At 39.2% G+C, this 15,171-nt stretch overlaps 1 protein-coding gene across 3 annotated transcripts in view; it reads right to left on the reverse strand.

Annotated features, from left to right (window-relative positions):
• Positions 1-2,611: 2,611 nt before the first annotated feature.
• pou2f1a (POU class 2 homeobox 1a) overlaps positions 2,612-15,171 on the reverse strand; it is a 29,390-nt gene continuing 16,830 nt past the window's right edge. For all 3 annotated transcript variants that reach the window (XM_017701832.2, XM_037543543.1, XM_037543542.1), the window contains exons 4-14: positions 14,818-14,976; positions 14,030-14,135; positions 13,546-13,637; positions 12,144-12,305; positions 11,285-11,426; positions 10,960-11,099; positions 10,472-10,639; positions 10,268-10,349; positions 8,809-9,118; positions 7,095-7,186; positions 2,612-6,980 (exon numbers count right to left, since the gene is read on the reverse strand). In XM_017701832.2, coding sequence (XP_017557321.1) covers positions 6,700-6,980; positions 7,095-7,186; positions 8,809-9,118; positions 10,268-10,349; positions 10,472-10,639; positions 10,960-11,099; positions 11,285-11,426; positions 12,144-12,305; positions 13,546-13,637; positions 14,030-14,135; positions 14,818-14,976 — 1,734 coding nt within the window. In that variant the 3' untranslated portion in view covers positions 2,612-6,699. The remainder of the gene's footprint in view (positions 6,981-7,094; positions 7,187-8,808; positions 9,119-10,267; positions 10,350-10,471; positions 10,640-10,959; positions 11,100-11,284; positions 11,427-12,143; positions 12,306-13,545; positions 13,638-14,029; positions 14,136-14,817; positions 14,977-15,171) is intronic.

Below are 15,171 nucleotides of genomic sequence, written 5' to 3' on the forward strand. Positions count from 1 at the left end.
CTCAGTCAGGAATGCTAGCTGTGTAATTTATCACAATTTGTTGTCACTGTTGATGATGAAAACGTTTTTAGATCATCAAGGTTCTTAAAGGGTTCTTCAGTAAATGGAATGGTTCGATTTAGAACCATGAGTTCTATACAGAACTATTTAGTCAGCTAGCTTTATGCTGATGACCTTGAAAGTCTTTATTGATTCCCAAAGGGAAATTGAAGTTTTCCAGCAGAATAAAATAGATAATATTTTCCCATCATTTCATTTTACAGCAGTGTCTGATCCACTCAGACCAGCGCAACACACACTAACAGACCACCACCACATCAGTGGTACTGCAGTGCTCAGAATGATCCATCACCCAAATAGTACTTGCTCTGTGAGGGTCCATGGGGGTCTTGACCACTGAAGAACATTGTAAAGTAATTTTACAGACATCCGCAGAAAAATTCCATCTGAACTGTACGGCTCGGCCAGAGACTGGCAGTAAGATGAGAGGAAGACAGTTGGGATCTGGGATGAGCTCAAGGCCGCGTGTCTCAGATTCCCTCGACTGAGAGAACCTGCAGCATGTAGTCGCTCAGTGTCCTGAGGGGGGGACAGTGAGCTCAGTGGATCAGCTGAGGACAGATGCACACAAGCCACTGCTGGGAAGAGAACAGTTATCAAAGTCCACACAGAAAGGGTCAGTCTAGAGCTGTCAAAACAACATGTATTCACTGACTTGTAACTGGAGCTGATAACCAATATTTACAATAGACAGAGAACTAATTTAGAATGAACTGCAGAACACTGGTTTCACTTTCTCTTTTGTAAGCAGTGCTGTAAGTCCAAAAATTAAAAAGAGGGTTTTGCTATAAAAGCATTATTTTTCCATTGAGTTGACTTTACATATACAGGAAATATCACTGTATTATGATTAATACTCTTTATTAGGGAGATAAAAATGTGTTGTTATTCATCAGTGGTTATTTTCTTCTCCTTATATTTAAAACTGTTACAAATGTTTATACAGCAGGGGAGCCCAGTCCTGGTTCTGGAGATCTACCACCATGCATTTTAGCTCCAAACCTAATATATATATTAAAAAAAAAAAAAGACAACTGATCCAGGTAGCGAAGGCCTTCAGAAGAATCTGAATATTACAGCCAGGTGTGCTGATCTGATGGTAGATCTCCAGGACCAGGACTGGGACCCCTGATATACAGCAGCTTGGAATGAAACTCATCAAATGCCTGTGAGGCAAGTTTTATCCATTGCTCAACACCCCAGGTCATTGGACATGATCTATGATGTGTGTTCCATTTTATCACAGTGCTTTATTGACTAAGTGAAGTCAGCAACTGCATTTTTGAGCAAAGCTTGAGTGCTGTGAGGTTGCTAATATTAAGAAATAATTGATGGCTTTTGGCTTGAATGTGTGGGTTTTAAGGAAAACCTTCAACTGATAGAGAACCTTGAGTTTTTTAACACACACATCTACTTCACATAAACCACACACTAAAGGATTCTTTAGCAAACCAAGTGGTTCTTCCACTTTGAAGGGGTACAGGGTTGCATGATCAAACTCAGAACTAGAAAAGGTTGTGTGTGCATGTGGTTTGGGCTGACAGTCGTTTTGTTTCTCCGCAGCATCATCAGTGCTGCGCTCTTACTGTGGACACATGCATAAACACTCAAAACATATACATATTACTTAATTATATGAGCTGATCACAATTTTCTAGAGTGTGCATTCTCAATCTTACGTTAATGTCACTACAAACAAAATGAGTTTGGCGAGTTTTCATCAGTTGGTTTGTGGCACATGCAGCCTCTGCCCCCACGTGTCCACTCTATTAGACACACCTTCCTTGTTGGTCCACCTTGTAGATGTAAAGTCAGAGACAGTAGGGCAAGTGTTGCTACAGTTTGTGTTGGTCATCCTCTAGACCTTCATCAGCGGTCACAGGAAGCGGCCCACAGGTCGCTGTTGCTTGATTGACTATTCTCAGTCCAGCAGTGACACTGAGGTCTTCAAAACCTCCAGCAGCACTGCTGTGTCTGATCCACTCACAACACTGGTCCTGACCACTGAAGAAGCAGATGGATTACAGCCTGTAATTGTAGAACTACGAACTGCATTTATAAGTGAAGCTAATATAATGGACACAGTGTCAAAACAAAGAGTTATTTAAGGTAGTGGCAGGTTGGTGATTCATTTATCTGTGACATTAATGTAGAATATAAAACACAATCAGAATTTCCCTGCATGTCCAGGACTGTGCTAGACATGGCTAAAGAATTTTAAATCTGCTGTAAATACAGTATATGAATACGACCAGTGTTACAATCCTCAGTTTTCACACCATTCTTTTGTTGTACAACACAACTTTCCTTTTGAAGACCCTAAAGCTGTACTTCTGAGCTGAATGTACATAAAAACACTTTCACCACCAGTTTTTTCTGCAGGTGAAACTATATTTATACTATATAAATATAATTTGGCTTTTGCAGCATATTTGCTACTTCTTTGACCTGAACTCTCTGTCTAACACTGAATTGATAATGTTTTTTTTCTAAAAAACTCAGTGCTGTATTCCATCAATGTACTTTTTAACCTGTAAACAGAGACACAACATTCTGAGAACACACTGAAAATGATTTAATGATATAAACAACTACAGTATATTCTAACAGAAACAGAGACTACACAGAAGACAAACAGTCAGCAGACTCATCAACGCCAGATGACCTAATCGGTAGGTTAAATACCTTTACCCACCTTACCATAGAGAACATGTGTGTGCATTTTGTTTCTTTGTGAAGAACCTTTACCAGCCCTTTTCTGTACAATAAAACATAAAATGATACACATTCTGTAGTGACAGAAAGCAAGACCTCGATACCGATATGTTCAGAACCCCAAAATAAAAAGGCCACTATAAAGGAAGATGTACATTACAAAACTTCCACACAAGAAAATGCAAAATACCTTGTTCCTACACTGACCACTGTACTACAGACATCTCTACAGTGTGAAAACAGAACAGAGAGGATGTGGTTTTGAATGACACACATTAAAATGTAAATTGAAAAAAAATGGAAATTACAAGGAAAGAGTTGATTAGTTGAAAAAAAAAAAAAGAATACAGAAAGAGAGAAGACATCTTTGGTATTGTATCTATAACATTTAAACAGTATTTTAAGAGTCTTTTTTACTTTGGAACAAAGTTTGAAAGTCCACTGCTCATCAGTGTTGAGTAGGAAATGTAATTAAATCCCAAATTAAAGTTTTAAAAATGCCTTTAAAGGGGAATTTCAGTGAGCGCTCCAAATTTTCTGCATAATTCAACCATCAAGATGCCAACAAAGTCATTCAAAGTAGTTCCAGAAAAAACATGGCAGGACTGTTCACAGTGGTGGTGATGGGAACCAACCAATGCAATAATGGCTCTAGGAGCTCCGTCACAGGTTATTACTCAAGCTTCTTATGAATGCATGCCTAACGGCTGATTAGGATTGTTTTATGAACCTGAAGAAATCAAATTATATATATATAGTGAGTAAATAGGCAATACATTGTTGCCATTGTAGCCCCACCACCCCAAGTTTTCCTACATTCACCATTCCCATTTTTTCCACATTTAACCACTCTGAATGACTGATCTCAATGATGATACAGTAGAAAAGTTCTTTGAAAGCTGTATACTTGAGAGAAAAGTGTATTTTTAAAGTCACTCACAAATAACAATGGCTACACATTTGTGTCACTGACGTAAGTCTGCCATTTCTGATGTAGTATTATCTCAGACCTAACATGAAATTTGAGAGGGGCAACAGGTGAACCCGTGAATGGAGTTCATTAAAATCTCTATTAAACCCAATTCAGCACTCTTCCTCCTCAAAAAGAAAGGTTTTAGCCTTGGACAGACAAATGGAATTTAGGCCCGCACTGTTTTTTTTCCTTCTGTGACAACTACAGAATAAGTGCGTCCTAAATCTGAAATGACAAAAAATAAAGGTTAAGATGTATAGAATATATTAACAACTACTTATATATAAAGACCAAAAGACAAGTATTTCAATGAGACCATGTACAGGAGAGAAAGGGGGGCTCCCGCTGAGAGAACACATCCGCGCGTTAGTACCTGGTTAGCAACATCTCTAGTAGAAAGCAGCGGTGCAGAAGGCATTTGCTTTGGCAAGTAAGAGAGAACCCAACACCCCCCCAAAAACCAAGTACAAACATGAAATAGTAGTATTAGCAATGCAGTAGTATTTAGTATGTGTTCATTATGAAAACCAGAATTATAAAAGATCTGCTTCAACCCTATGAGTAATATTTTAATATTTTACAGACCTGACTCTTATGCAGTGTTTAGAATTGGTTCTTTAGATGAATTGTACAGCATTAGAAATGACTTTGGTGGACTTGAATGGCCTTGATGAAGCTACGAAGCAACTGTATCTCTAAGATGGTTAATGGTCATTTTAACAGTAAGGCATGTGGAGACCAACCGCTTACTTTTTCACTGGTTGTACACATAAAGAACAGCTGCAAACTGCGGTTAGACAGGCACATTCAAAAGGTGCCCCCTACAGGGAATGCATGCCAGTTAGTGCTGTTAACAGCCAGTGGCGAAGAGCACGTATTGTACTCACAGACATTTCCGAGTGTGAAATCATTCGTCCTACAACATTCAAGTAACCGTCAGCCGTTTTTAATGCTCTAATGGCCACAATCTAAAGCCACACTGTTCATCTAAAAACCAAGGACCAACAGTATTTAGAGAAAAAAAAATGTTGAGGTCAAAATTCCAAAACATGCTTTTAACATCAGTATTTCGTTTTAGTATTAAATGTTGCTGAGGTATTTCTACAAAAATATACTCGCTACAAAGCGCAAGTCCAACATGCCTGTTCCATGTACACGTGATAAATGGCCTCAACTGGATGCTTAGCAGATCTGATGCTGAAGGTAGAACATTCTACACTCTTCAGTGATGGTGATATGATGCAGACGTCAATTTAGCAGCTATGAGTTCACTTTGGTTGAAGCTTCTTATAAATCAGCTCTATTTGCCTCAAAGCTACCACAGAAATGCCCAGCTAATGCTCAAAGGTTTCACGTTCTGAGAGATAAAAGGCCAAGTCACCCATTTATGCTCAATGTACTTTTGTAATTAGGTTGGACAAGCTTTACAGACTGTTGAAGAAGAGTCCAATTCAAGCTAATGAGATACTGCAGCACACGACTGTTTCTTAAAACACCACCCTTTAGCATGAGTTGTTATTTTAAATGGTTTTACTTGGATACATGTGGAATTTCACAATGTTGGGCTGGATTGGGGGTATGTTTGCTCTCAAGTAATGTTTAAGAATAAACATTTGAATATTAGGCTTCGGCTGTTTTAATGTTGCTAGTTAATGGGATAAGGAAGGAGATGCTGTAGGCAGGGAGAGATTATGCATCAAAAATCTAGACCCGATCTAATAATGGAAACTTCCATTTGAAATTTATAGCACAAATGTAGGTATTTTGACAAAAACTAAGTCGTGTGCTAATTTCCCATTAACTCTCGTTAGGTCGGGATTCTTGTGAATGTTTGGTGAAGCTTGTTCAAGCTATCAACAGTTGCTATTAAAGGACATTTGTGGGTCGAGAGTGACTAGATAAATTACTGTACAAAGCTACATTTGTGACTTCTTTCAGTAATACGTGATGAGACACTTTGGTTTGGCTGTTTGACATCCACCAACATACAAAGGACGCTAACCCAAGCATTTCTTTAAAAAAAACAAAAAAGCAAAAACTTGCTTTCGCATCATCAGGATCAATAGAAAATTAGGTAATCTAATTTATGATCAGGCAAATGAAAGACACTGTGTAAAGTGTCATATGAATAACTATCTTCTGAACATAAATCCAATTTCCTCATCCTTCTATATAACTCAGTGCTGCTTGAAGACATTACCCACCCTCAAACGAGTGTCGCATTTAACAGGAACTTAGTCAGTGTTTGCAGACGAGAGTCGGACAGAACAAAGACCACTTGCATTGCTCTTGAAGAGACGCTGCTTTGAACCAGAGCCTCTTTGATTTATTACTAGTTTTAAAGCCTTCTAACCGAGTTTATAAAGTGATGCAATAGTCAGAACAATAACATTTTAAAAAGCCTCCCAAAAAACATCTACCCAGACAATTTTCAGTAACATCTCTAAATTAAACCATAAAATATATGAAATGATCTTGGTTATAAATCTGAAATATTTTACAACGGGCCTGCACAACAGGCCTGGAAATAAAAGGAATCTTGTACAAAGTGAAATATAAACTCTGTTGTGCTGAGTAATCTCATTTAAGGATTTGTTAAAGTCTCACATTTTTTGGTTCAGTTTGTCAAATATCTTTTTTTTAGTAAGTGATTTCAGGAAAAAGACCCTCCAACCCATGCAACCATTAGGTAAAGATAGCAGAGTTCACACTCCTTCCACAGCATGTGCCAAAAAAAGTACAGCAAGGTCTACTGTACAACTGAAAAAGTAATAGTTCCCATCAAGGTCCTAAGAAATGAATGACAGTCAGCATTGTCCAGAAAAAGAAAAGTCTCCTGGCACAAGGAGAAGGATAAAGAAAAGTAGTAGTAGTAATAAAATGTCTCTGTATTTGGTAATAGCACAGGGATTAAATAAAGTCTAAGAAAAGCAAGGGAAGAAGCCAGAAGTTCATTGAGCCTTGGAGGCCACAGTGATGCTTTTGACGGGCACTTGTGCTGCTGCAACAGCACTCTGGTGCGTGTCATTGGTCACCTGTAGGTTTAGAGCCCCACCTGTGGCTGCGCCTGCTGACAATACACTAGTGGGGAGCAGTGACAGACCAGATGGGTTCAGGAAAAGAGGAGCTGTCACCAGGCTGGGGGTCACACCTCCTGCATTAGTGTTGGCAAACAACAGGTTGCCATTTCCATCAATGGAGGTTATGGGTAATGTCCCTCCAGTTGCAAGAGCTGGAAACAAGGCAAACAGAATTCAGAAAAGGTTAACGACAGGTTAACCTTAAAGGTTAAAGACAAAAACAGTTAATTTACAGTGAAAAAAAGAGAAAACAAAAGTTCACGCACCCTGAATGGTGGCCAGTGTGGTGCTGTTCATTAGAGCTGTTGGATTCAGAGTGTTGCCGAGAGGCGACGGAGCCAAACTCAGCAATGCTCCCCTGGCAGAGAATTGAATAATTATCAGACGACAGGCCATATTTTCCTGGGACATTGTGCAACAGCCTTCAACAATTGCTACAGCATGTTGCAAAGACATGATCAGAGCAGGCAAGCGTAACTGTTGTGCAGACGAATTCAGGCATGCTGGGCACAAACAGTTGGGCACAGAAAAGTATAAAGCAATATGAAGACGTATGGTCTTACTGTGCTCAGTGTTACAAGTGTTATTTTTGAAAGATGAGAATGAACAACTGCACCTTTACTCAATTACATTCTCAGTAGAAAAACTGTTTACTCCTCCTTCACTGAAACCTTCAAAGTACTCATTTCAAATGCAAGGAGATTTTCTCATTAATTTGTTCTCTTTCTAATCATGCATGCATTTCCTTTTTTAAATTCGTTTCAGTGTTAAACAGTCCACAACTGTACTGTACTTTATAAGGCACTATACACCACATTTTTTTCTTTTTTTTTTAAAGTTTTTGCAGCTTAATTTACATATGTGAACTGTATGGTAAGTTTTGAAACAGTATTAGTTTTGAAGAAAAACTTTTTTCCATTATACTGCCATTTAAGTGTAATTTCTCTTTACTGATCCACGCCTAGTGATGAGTATCTTTGTAGTTAGTGATATTACTTGCCATATTCAGTTAAAACAGCTGTGGTGTGCACAGTAAACATAGTCACATATACAGATCATTGATGCAGCACCAAGAATCTTTTACCAGCAGTGGAAATTAGGTGCTGCTTTATGAGAAACAAGCATATTTTTGCTGATGTTTAGCTTCATTGTGCTTGCAATAATGTATTCCATTACTCTGCTAAACCACAGAGAACTGAGCCTAAAATGAAACCGGCTGTTGAACTATATGTAAGTATAGTATTCAAGCGTAAATCAGACTTATGTCATGCAGCATGGAAACTATGATTATCAGCGACACGGTTCCATGACTCACTGTAACAAATGGATTTCCGATGCTATAACTGGTGGAGTCACTCAATTTTGATTACACTAGGTTGAAAGACTGTGTAGAAATTAGACATGACCCTGTGAGTCAGAGCTGCCTGACTGCCCTGCAGAATTTAGCACCAACATTAATCTAACATTTCTGATCAAGTTAAGAGGCGTTCTGGACTAAAACTAGCATTTGACAGAATTTCAGATTTTGCCTCCTTATTCTAAATGTTTTCTCTACAACACTACAAAACCTGGCAGTCATTACTTAAATACATCAGTTGTCCCATGGCAATGAGGGAAAAGGGGGAAAGAGGAAAAAAAAAAAAAGAAAAAAAAAGCACACTGAATTTCAGTGTAATTTTCACTGAATTTAAATGGGAAAAATCTCACCCTTAGGACTACTGTGTTACTAACGTAAGCAGTGAGTAGGTAGGTGTACATGATGTAATTGTAACATTCTTCACTTTGGCTGGAGGGTCCCTTCAATCAAGGCCTTTAGCAAAACCTGAATATCAGAGCCAGGTATATAAACTCAAACTCTCCAGGGCAGTAGAAGACCAGCCCCACAGTTAGGCACCTCTACTGTAACAGCTCCCTCCCCTCCTAAAACATGTAGCCATACATAAATAAACACACACAGCCAAAATAAGACTTCATGCTCACCCCTGAGTTAGCTGGGTGGGTGCAATAACTCCTGGGTTAAGTCCTGCAGCTGCTGCCACAGCTGCCAGGTTGGCTCCTCCCAGCCCTGCCGGAGTCACCACAAGCTGACCTGCTCCCTGTGCTGCTGCTGTTGCCATAGTGGAACTAGTCTCAGTTGTAGTAACCGCATTCTGCTTTGAGCTGGTCAGAGCTGCTGCAGTGGCAGAGGTAGTAAGTGATGGTGATGTAACCGTTGGGGCTGGAGTGGCAACAGCGGGTGCCAACGAGATGACTGAAGCTGTGTTTGAGGTGATGGGTCCTAGAGTTGTACCTGGAATCAACAGAATAACTCAGGGAAAGGAAGGAACACCAAATACTTCTGGTTGTTTATATTGTCTACAAATCCATTCAGATCAAGTCTTTTACTGTTTGCATTATCGGATGGTGTGCCCCAAAGCTCAATGTTAGGCCATGAATTCTATATGATCTGCTCTGGGAGCAAGCCATTATTAAAGAGATTCAATGTTCATTACAACAATAAAAAAATAAATAAATAAAATTGAACCACCCTGACTGGCTCATAAACTGATTGTTTATTTAACTGCACCTGATTCAGGAAACCTAAACGTGTTTTTTTTGCAGCACAACTGATGAATTTAGCTTCCAGCGAAAGGAAACAAGCACCAATGCCTTACTTACAAATCATCTGCAAATGAAGCACTCCAATTTGACCTCATTTACATACAACTTACTTGAAGCATGCAGATGTTTCGCTAGTAAGCCAATAAACATAGAGCATTCAGCAAGCTTATGAGGTAGCTGTTAAACTCATTGGTGGAGCAAAAAATGAACAAAAAGTGCTACTGGCCAGCGCTTAAACAGCATGAGTGTTACAATGTTTGGGAGAAAAAAAAAAGTTAAATGAACAAACCGTCTTGTCTTTATTTAAGATGGTAGAATGACTGTGGTGTGATTATCTTTTTTTTATAAAACATTGGCATCTTGAGCAGTATTATTGCAGTACATGAGATGGCTTCTACAACATTAGGACAGCTTTGTTTTGTATATCTTGGACAGTACATAGTTATTGCATCAGTAGTATAAAGCAGAAGTCTTTGAATGAAATATACAGTCATAGCATTTTTTCTGCATACACAATTACTAGTATGATCACTATTTTCTACTTTTACTGTTATAACATTATTTTATTGGTTGTTTTGACCATTTTGATCATTTAACCACAATGAAATATTTAAACACCCTAAAAACATTAAGGTCAATTTTATATGCACTTCTACCGGATGTGCCAAAGAGGAAACTGATGAATAACAAATCAGTTTGTGAAATTTGCATGCCATGTTTCATGAGTGGATTTGACTACACACAACTTTGAAGAATATGGACCAACATCACAGAATAGACATTGGAAGGTTTTTAATTAGGATTACATTAATGAACAAAGTCAAACGCAACAACATACCAGTGAGCGTGATGCCGGGAAGAGAAGCAGTGCTGAGAGGAAGCGCTGGATTTACAGTCAGTGCGCTTGATGCATTGGACACCTGTGAATATTCATGAACCGACAAACAAGACCTCACTGGACAATTCACATTTATGTTTGCCTTAAAACACACTTGTAAAAGATTTGCATGAATAAACTATAATGTAGGTATTTAGGCTGTACCGGTGCAGTGCTACTAAAGATGGTTTTCACTGGTGTGCTGCTGCTCGGTGGGTTGATCCTCTTCTCCTTCTGCCGCCGGTTACAGAACCACACTCTCACCACCTCCTTCTCCATGTTCAACTGATCTGCGATCATTGTGATCTCTTCAGAGGTAGGCTTTTGACTTTGCTACAGAAGGGATGTCAGCCAATAACCCCCATGTTAGTAAAAAAGTGACTGATAATCTTGCATAAAAGCCAGCAGTTAGCATGACATGACAGCATCTCCTGTTAACCATGAATGTATTTTGAACTATCCCATTTAAACAAATGATCACTGTGTAAATAGGTCAATATATCCAATAACAGTGTAGAAAACTGATACAAAGGTATAAGTGTATAAACTGTTTATTCTTGATTGTCCTGCTGAAGTTATTAGGAGCTGTTAACTCAGACGGAAAGTTACTTTGTACAGTATGCTAAGTCTGCCCCCTGGTGGTAAAGTCTGACCTCCAGAAAGCTTTTCTCCAAGGCAACACGGATGTTGGTCTCAATGCTTGTTCTCTTCTTGCGGCGGCGGTTCAAGCCCTCACACAGACCTGGGGACAGGTCACTGGGACTAGAAACTGCAGCATCAGATGTCATGTTTTCTATAGAGACAAAGAAAAAGGGAAGGAGAAAATGTTGGTAAGCTTTGAAATAACTACTTTTAAGGCTTTTGAATGAGCTCCAAGTGAATAAATCTATGCAGTAACAGATTGTTGTACAAATTTAACTGGTTTCTCTAACAGTTACTCTGCAGAGAAAAAAAAAATAAGAGGAAGATGAGACAGACCAGCATCATTAAGCCACTTCTCCAGCAAAGGTTTGAGCTTGCACATGTTCTTGAAGCTCAGGTTCAAGGCCTCAAAGCGGGAGATTGTGGTCTGGCTGAAGTCGTTTCCATAGAGCTTGCCCATAGCCAAGCCCACGTCTCCCTGGGTGTCAAATGGAATTAAAGTATAAGTGGTGCCATGAACTCTTGGAGAAAGCATCATAAAAAATGAAACAAGCGTGTTGTGGGCTCAGGGCTTAAATTGTATTCAAATACAGCCCAAGAAATGTATGTCCTAGTCCATCTAAACCTGAATCAGATCACAGGGTTTGAGTCTGAACCCAACCTGAGCATGAGAAATTCTGACCAAACCTGAACCACACTGTCAAGTTTTGTATAGAAAACTAACCTGAACTGACCCAACACAAAAAAAAAGAAAAGAAAAAAACTTTTGCAACAATATTGTTACAGAAAAAAAAAAAGAATTTTGGAAAATAACATGATCAAATTATCAGCTGTCCAAAAGTTTAAATTTAAATTCTGCTTTAACAAATGTACCTATCAAACAATACTTCTCAAGCATCTTTAGTCAGCCACCCTCTGTTTTTCTTACACTGAAAGGTGCTGATATAGCAGGATCTTTGCCATCATTAGGTTAATCCTAAAACTATTTCTTTACATAGAATATAACATGTAAATTGAACATAAATAATTGGACAAACATAATTTTGGTTGCACCATATTTCCCACACTTTCATGTTTATAAGCCTGGAAACTCAACCCGAGCCCAACACACCGTTGAGAAAAGACATTCAAACGAGGTGTGAGCGGTCAGGTCCTATTGAGTTCTGACAGATATTTCAAGCTTTATTCTATGTACCTGAGTAAAGCCCAGTTTAATCCTCCTTTGCTTAAAATTCTTGGCAAACTGCTCCAGTTCTTCCAAGTCGCTGGCCTCTTCCACTAGAGAAATATCTACCCGCTTTGGGGTGGGTGGTGCAGGAGCCGGCATGGCAGCTATCTTCCGTGTAGGGGTTGCTGCCTGTGGACATGAAAAAGATATACAGTAAGTGATACTTTTTTAATCCCACAAACGGGGAAATTCCACCTCCGCATTTAACCCATCAGTGAAGTGAAACACCACATACACACTAGTGAATACTAGCACACTAGGGGGCAATGAGCACACTTGCCCGGAGCGGTGGGCAGCCCTATCCACAGCGCCTGGGGAGCAGTTGGGGGTTAGGTGTCTTGCTCAAGGACACCTCAGTCATCTATCAGCACTGGGGATTGAACCGGCCACAGGGCCAGTTCCCTAACCTCCAGCCCACGACTGCCCCAGCTTTTTACGGCTTAAAATGCAGTAATGTAACTTGCAGATATTTGTCTGACTTTGACTCTTGATTTAAAGTATCCGTATTCATTTTCACAAATTAACCTCCAAACTACCTGCAGTCATGTCATTGTTACTATTACTGAGAAAACACTGGATTTGGTGAACAACAGAAGACCATTCAGTCAAGGATTATTACTGTTAAGCTGTAAAACTACTGATTAATTGCACTGCTGAAAAAAAGTGTGCTTGTTTTAACTGTAGAAGCTCATCAAACAGAGAAAGAAAGCTCAGTTTCTTTTGATTACCTGTCATTAACGAAAAATAGCAAAGGGGTGCAAACTCCATGCAAAAACAAGGACACGACATACACCAGAAAAAGGCTCTGACTCAAACTATCCTTGAAGTAGACTCTGAATAGCTGTTAGCTCGATTTCTCTCGCAGGAAAGTGCCACGTGTGTGTGTTTACACTGTCCGCACTTCTCTCGTTTTTCTAACAGAAAAGACGTGAAGCGCATCCCTAGTAGCAAGCACTTTGATGATCTGCTGGTGTCCCGCACATGAAATTATGATGAATATTCTGTTGGACTGAGGTAAATGTTTCATGAATACCAATCCAGCTGATCAGCCAAGGCTCCCATTACCGCATCTTGGATGTCTATTAGATTTCAGCACCACCTATAAAAGTGGATTGAACTGAAACTGTCAGATTCAATATGGTTTTGCGGTTCACACTGACACACAAAAAAATCTAATCTTGTCAAATATGAAAAAAAAGATCAGATTTAGATCACTTTTACCTGCAAAGAAAGCCTCAGACTCAACTAAGATAACCAATGAAGGCATTATGAATTATATTTTTCATTTTTATTCATATTTTATGAATGTAGATGAACCTGCTGACCAGAATTAATTGCCCAGTAAGAGTAGTCATTTGGAGTGACTGACCTGTGTGGAAGCCATCTGCATGACCTGAGACTGCAGGACATGGGCTTGGCTTTGAGGTAGTTGTGTGAAGAGATTCTGGGATTGAAGAAGGCCTGAAAGAAAAAAAAGGAAGATGTACAAAAGAAAAAAGTAAGAGCACAATAACGAAGCACAGCGAAAGAGAGATGGTAAAAGTCTCAAGAGCAAAGTCTCTTGAAATATTGATCTGAAAGCTTAGACGCATCACTGCCTCTCTTCCAAATTGTCAGCTACCTCCTCTCAGTCTGCATCACACATCAAGTTAACTTTGCTCCTAAAAAGCTTTTTTTTTTTACAGCAGGATAGATCGAGGTGAGGCTAGAAATACGGTACAGTCTGTTTGACCGACAATGCACTGACAGTGCTGTCCAATCTAGAGTAAAGTCTAGATCTAGTATTCTTATCAATGTTGAAATGCATCAGAACATTGAGGACATATGAGCGTTTGGTGTGGGTGCATCCATACCAGTCTGTCCTTGAGGTGAAGGGGAGAGGATGAACTGGGCAGGTTGAAGCTGGCCAGGCTGCACCAATACGAACTGAGGCAGGTTTAGACCCGAAGGCTGCAGCTGCTGAAAGAAGGTAATCACAAATAGAGTGAGGGTGAGTGAGTGAGTGAGATGTTGAAAAGATTTTTAATTCAAACACACTATTTAAATGAAAAGCTTTTCAACATCAAAGAAATTCTTTGAGGGAAATCATATAAATAATACTTAGTAAATCAGTAAATCAGCAACCCCAATTCCAATGAAGTTCCAATGAAGGCAATTGAATATGGGTTGAAAAGGATTTGCAAATCATCGTATTCTGTTTTTATTTATGTTTTACACAAATTCCCAACTTCATTGTAATTGGGGTTGCATGTGCTTTATGTTTATATTCTGATGAACTTTCCAAAGTTACGTCCACGCGCTTTACACAATGTTTTCCATTCTTATGGTCAGGTCGGTCTGGAATTCAGCTACAGATGCTTTTGGGAAACCATAAAATTGTTTTATCTTAATAATTTCACAAATGTTTAATAACTCATTATTTAGCAAGCTGTTAAATTAGTCCTCAAGTTCTCCATCAGTACTCTTTATTAACATGGTGATGATCACCTCTGAATGATCTGATGATCACTGCTTTATGTTAACTTCAAAGGGTAAATAAAAATACATATTAAATATAAAATAACACACTTTTGTTTTTGGCTTTGGTCCTGAATTTCTGTCCCTGTAAATCAAATTCAGGAGGACCGTCTTAGTTTCTTACCGGTGCAATCTGGATTGGCTGTGAGAGGGGGATATGAGTGATGGGCGTAGCTGCAGAAGCAGAGATGTTGGCTCCAGTGGTGCTGCTCTGCTGGCCTGCTGACTGCTGTACAGCTGCTGCCAGGAGCTGAGCCTGTTGCAGTGCTGAATTCAGGCTCAACTACAGAGAGGTGCGAAGAAAAGAGAAAGGTGAATATCAGAGAGTTAAGGGGTAAAAAACTATTACAGTCTTTGTGCAATCACAATCATGATCGACATTTCTAAAGAATGCTTGTTCCTTATATTTTAAAAACTTTTCTTCTTCAGTTCCCTTTTACACTGATTCTGGAGGAGCTGCTTTATCATACATGGCATG

Source organism: Pygocentrus nattereri, chromosome 12 (genome assembly GCF_015220715.1).
Source record: "Pygocentrus nattereri isolate fPygNat1 chromosome 12, fPygNat1.pri, whole genome shotgun sequence".
Lineage (NCBI taxonomy): Eukaryota > Metazoa > Chordata > Actinopteri > Characiformes > Serrasalmidae > Pygocentrus > Pygocentrus nattereri.